Below are 4,023 nucleotides of genomic sequence, written 5' to 3'. Positions count from 1 at the left end.
AGCAATTTTCGTTGCTAAACTATGATATATGTTGTAGCATATGATACCCCAGTGAGCATTCTTATGTAGACCTCTGCCTATGCAGAGTTTGTTTGTTTGCTTTTAAGAAAAGATTCCAGATGTGGGATTTTAGGGTCACAGGGTGGGTATGGTCATAAAGTTTTAGGAGCAGTACAAAGTTCCCCTTTCCTTGGCCCATATGATGCCTTATCCCCGAAGGCCCATTTATTAGCGGATTTAATGTGGAGTAGAACCTGAGTTCCAGTCCTTTGGCTGTAGGACCTTGAGTTATTTTAAACCTGTAAGATGGTAATAACATTCCAACCCAGGTAGTTGAGGATTAGGTGATGCAAGAGAAAGCATCTCATGAGGTTCTGCCTTTGAATCTGAAGCTGCAAGGCAGCATCATCAAAGTTTTCCGCTTGGAGGAATGAATGCAAAACCTTATGAGCCCTGGCCACTGCTTAGCTCTGCTTCGTATTTTTCAATCCCATTGCTTCATCTTCAGATATTTGCAGGAAGGTTTATCTTTAAAGATGGAGGTTCTTCCTAAAGGTGGTCTCCTCCCCACCACTTCTCCCATGCCCCTCACTTTGGGGATGGAACACTTTTCCTAGCACCTTCACAAACATAATGTGCTTATGAATGCTTGGGAGTCTTATGAAAATGCAGCTTGGGATCCAGTAGGCTTGGAATGGGGCTGATATACTATATTTCTAGCAGGTGCCCAGGTTATGCTCAGTGCTCTGGTCCATAGACTGCTTTGAGAAGCAAAGTCCTAGAGCAGTGGTTCCCAGCCTCTGCTGAACGTCAGAACCACCCTGGGAGCTGTATGCTCTGGTTTTGCCAGAGAACATCGATGTAAGTAAATAAAACCAGTAAGAGGTGTTAAAGCATTTCCATTTATCTCTGCAGCTAAGCACAAACTCAAATTAAGGTATAATTCACCATGTCAGTGGAGGATTCGGGGTTTTAAGAAGACAGTTTTTACATACAAAATAAAAGTTGTTGGCATGGAAGGCACCGAATACAAACATTCTAGAATAATTCTCTCACATACCTCTAATGAGTGCTAACCCTGCTCTGTGAAGTACTTACTATCCATGTCAATGAATCTTTATACCAGTCATCCTTTATGTTCTTTATCTTACAGATGAAGAAAATTGAGTTTCCTATCTCCTTTACGTGTCTACTGCCTTCTTCTAGGCCAGGGATCCCCAACCCCTGGGCCGTGAACCGGTACCGGGCCGTGGCCTATTAGGAACTGGGCCGCAGAGGTGAGCGGCGGGGGAGTAAACAAAGCTTCATCTGTATTTGCAGCTGCTCCCCAGTGCTAGCATCGCTGCCTCAGCTCCACCTCAGGTCATCAGGCATTGGATTCTCATAGGTTGGGGACCACTGTTCTAGGCTCTTATCATTTCTCCTTGCCTGGATCTAACTGACTTAGGTCTCCAGGTTCCTCTCCCTTGATATGTTTCTCCTGCTCTCAGAATCACCTGCAAACATAGTTGGGTATGTGTGTCTTGCAGACCTGTGCTGGTTCTCCATTGTCTGCAGAATCAAGTTTATACTCTGCAGTGAGGTCCCAGGAACCTCACTGAGCTCACTAAATGACTCGATTCTCCCATGACCTATATCTTCATGCCACTGTGTGTGTTTTGCTGGCCCCTCACCCTGGAGGATCCCCTGTCCTTTTTGAACTCTTATCCATCCTTTGTTCTGACTCCATTGATGTGTAACTAATATTTCATTGACTAGTGGTTTTTATGGGTGCATGCGAGGGACATATGTACATGTGGATTCCATGGCTGTTTAAAATGGTCCAATGCCACCCAAATAGATGAATGTTCTGGGAGTTTAGAAAACTGAGACACTGCACAGAACTAGCTAGGTCCTTGGGAATCATAGGAAGAATTTGGCATTGAGAGGTGATCAAGGAAGGGATTTATTCAAGAGAAGGCTCAGCTCGTTTCAAGGGTGTGTGTGTGTGTGTGTGTGTGGATGAGGGAGCAGAAGAGGGTGTCTCTTCCTGCCCACCCACCTCCGGCGGCCCATCCAGAGTTACAGGTGTAAGTAGAGGCGATGTGCTCCTTTCAGGGGGAGGGGAAAGGAGAGGAGACAGCTCTGCTCTCAGCTGTTGATTGTCTTTCCTGTGCACTTGCCTCGGGGTCTTCTCACCAGGCCCTCATGGCATCCTTCTCTCCCTCTCCTCCTGTTTCCAGGTATAATCACTTCAAGCCTCCAGGATGGCCATCCAATTCCGTTCACTTTTCCCCTTGGCATTGCCTGGAATGCTGGCACTTCTCGGTTGGTGGTGGTTTTTCTCTCGTAAAAAAGAGCACGTCCGCAGCCGCAGCACACGAGTGGAGGCCAGTGGTGTGGAGCTGAGGGCCAGACCTGCCGTTGAGGAACCTGTTCCTGTGGCAGATGATTGTCCTGGAGTAGTGTCCACATCCTTCTCCGTCACCCAGACACCAGAAAAGGAGCCGGCCACCGAAAGCAAGCCTCGTGCAGAGCTGTCAGCCTTCTGGGCACATCCAGCCTGTCTTAGTTCAGAGTCCTCAGGCAGTCTTCCTAACACCATGGACACAAGATTTCAACCAGGAACACGCAAAGACGACAGCACAAGGGTGGAAGTAGCCCCGAGGGATGAGGAAGACAAGTCTATTCTTCTAGAGTGCTCCCTTCCATCCCCAAAGGCTGTTCCGTTCCCCCACAAAGCGGCTGAGGTGTGTAAGCATGAAGCAGGGCAGGGCCGGCAAGGCCAGTCTGCAGCCCCCATGGAGAAGTATGGCCCTGGGGAGAAGGCGAGAGAGACTGGTGGGGCCGAAGGCACTGGTGACGCAGTGTCGGGAGAAAGTGTGCTGGAAGAAGGCGTGCTGTCCCAGGAGCGTGGCTGTGAATTGCAGTGCAGCAGGGTGCCCAGCCTGGCTCCCTTGGGAGGAGGGGGAGAGGAAGGGAAGAGCAGCCTGCCTCAGGTGGAAGGGGAGACAGTAGAGAAGTTGCTGAGTGGCTTCACTGAATCGGCTCACGTGGAGCTGGCCAAGGACGACGAGACGCTGGCATCCCGCGTCAGAGGTGGCAGAGCCTGGGACGGAGATGTCTTAGAACTGGGCAAAGAGGAGACCTTGGATGAAAATGAGGAGATTGAGCAGGCTGCCTTCCAGATCATCTCCAAAGTGATCTTGGAGGCGACTGAAGAAGTGCTGGCCACCACCATGGGCAAGATGGCCGGCCGCATGTGTCAGGCCTCAGGCGGTCAGCTCCAAGGGCAGAAGGAGGAGAGCTGTGCCTCAGTTAGCCAGGAAACTGCCTTAGGGCAAGGTGCCGTGGAGCCTACTCTGGCCACAGTGGAGGTAGCCTCGGGCCAGTCAGATGCTGTACTTCCCTCACCATACCTACCAGCAGAGGACCTGCCACCGCCAAAGACCTATGTGAGCTGCCTGACCAGTCCTCTGTCCAGCCCCATCAAGGATGGGAAGCCAAAGAACTTGGTGCACCACATCTCCCTGGCCCCCTCTTCACCACCGGCTGTCCCCCTCGGAGGGTCACTGGACAGCGCAAGTGTCCTGGCGGAAGACGCCTGCATGTCTGACAACAGCCAGAGTGTGTCTTCGGTGGCCTCCTCCGGGCAGTGCTCAGATTCCATTAGCACTTCAGGGCTTGAAGACTCTTGTACAGAGACCAACTCTAGCCCCAAGGACAAGGCTACCACCTTGCTACTGTCGGAAAGTACTGTGCCCTTTAGCAATGGGGTGCTGAAGGGGGAGTTGTCAGATTTGGGGACTGAGGATGGATGGACCGTGGACGCAGAAGCAGATCATTCGGGAGGTAGGAGGGTCTTGGGCATTTCTCACTTAGAAGACCACGGGTCCCCCTTTTTTCGATAGGAAAGACTGCTGGTCTGCCTCTCCCTCTGCTACTTCTGCAGTAATGGTGCTCTTCAGCTATGCGTCCCAACTGGCCCGCAGAAAATCGGGGCCCAGCATAGAGCTGATGGGTAACCGCGAAGTTGGGCTGCTC

The 4,023-nt window shown here is 51.2% G+C and overlaps 1 protein-coding gene across 3 annotated transcripts in view; it reads left to right on the top strand.

Annotated features, from left to right (window-relative positions):
• The first annotated feature begins 533 nt into the window (after window positions 1–533).
• AKAP1 (A-kinase anchoring protein 1) overlaps window positions 534–4,023 on the top strand; it is a 16,753-nt gene continuing 13,263 nt past the window's right edge. The window contains exons 1-3 of one of the 3 annotated variants that reach the window (XM_011364995.2): window positions 534–861; window positions 1,154–1,277; window positions 2,223–3,831. In XM_011364995.2, the coding sequence (XP_011363297.1) occupies window positions 2,247–3,831 (1,585 nt within the window). In that variant the 5' untranslated portion in view covers window positions 534–861; window positions 1,154–1,277; window positions 2,223–2,246. The remainder of the gene's footprint in view (window positions 862–1,153; window positions 1,278–2,222; window positions 3,832–4,023) is intronic. The other 2 variants (XM_023533514.1, XM_023533515.1) reach the window with 2 other exon arrangements.

This window comes from Pteropus vampyrus, unplaced genomic scaffold, assembly GCF_000151845.1.
Source record: "Pteropus vampyrus isolate Shadow unplaced genomic scaffold, Pvam_2.0 Scaffold104, whole genome shotgun sequence".
Taxonomy (NCBI): Eukaryota; Metazoa; Chordata; class Mammalia; order Chiroptera; family Pteropodidae; genus Pteropus; species Pteropus vampyrus.
This window is presented reverse-complemented; position numbering and strand designations above follow the sequence as displayed.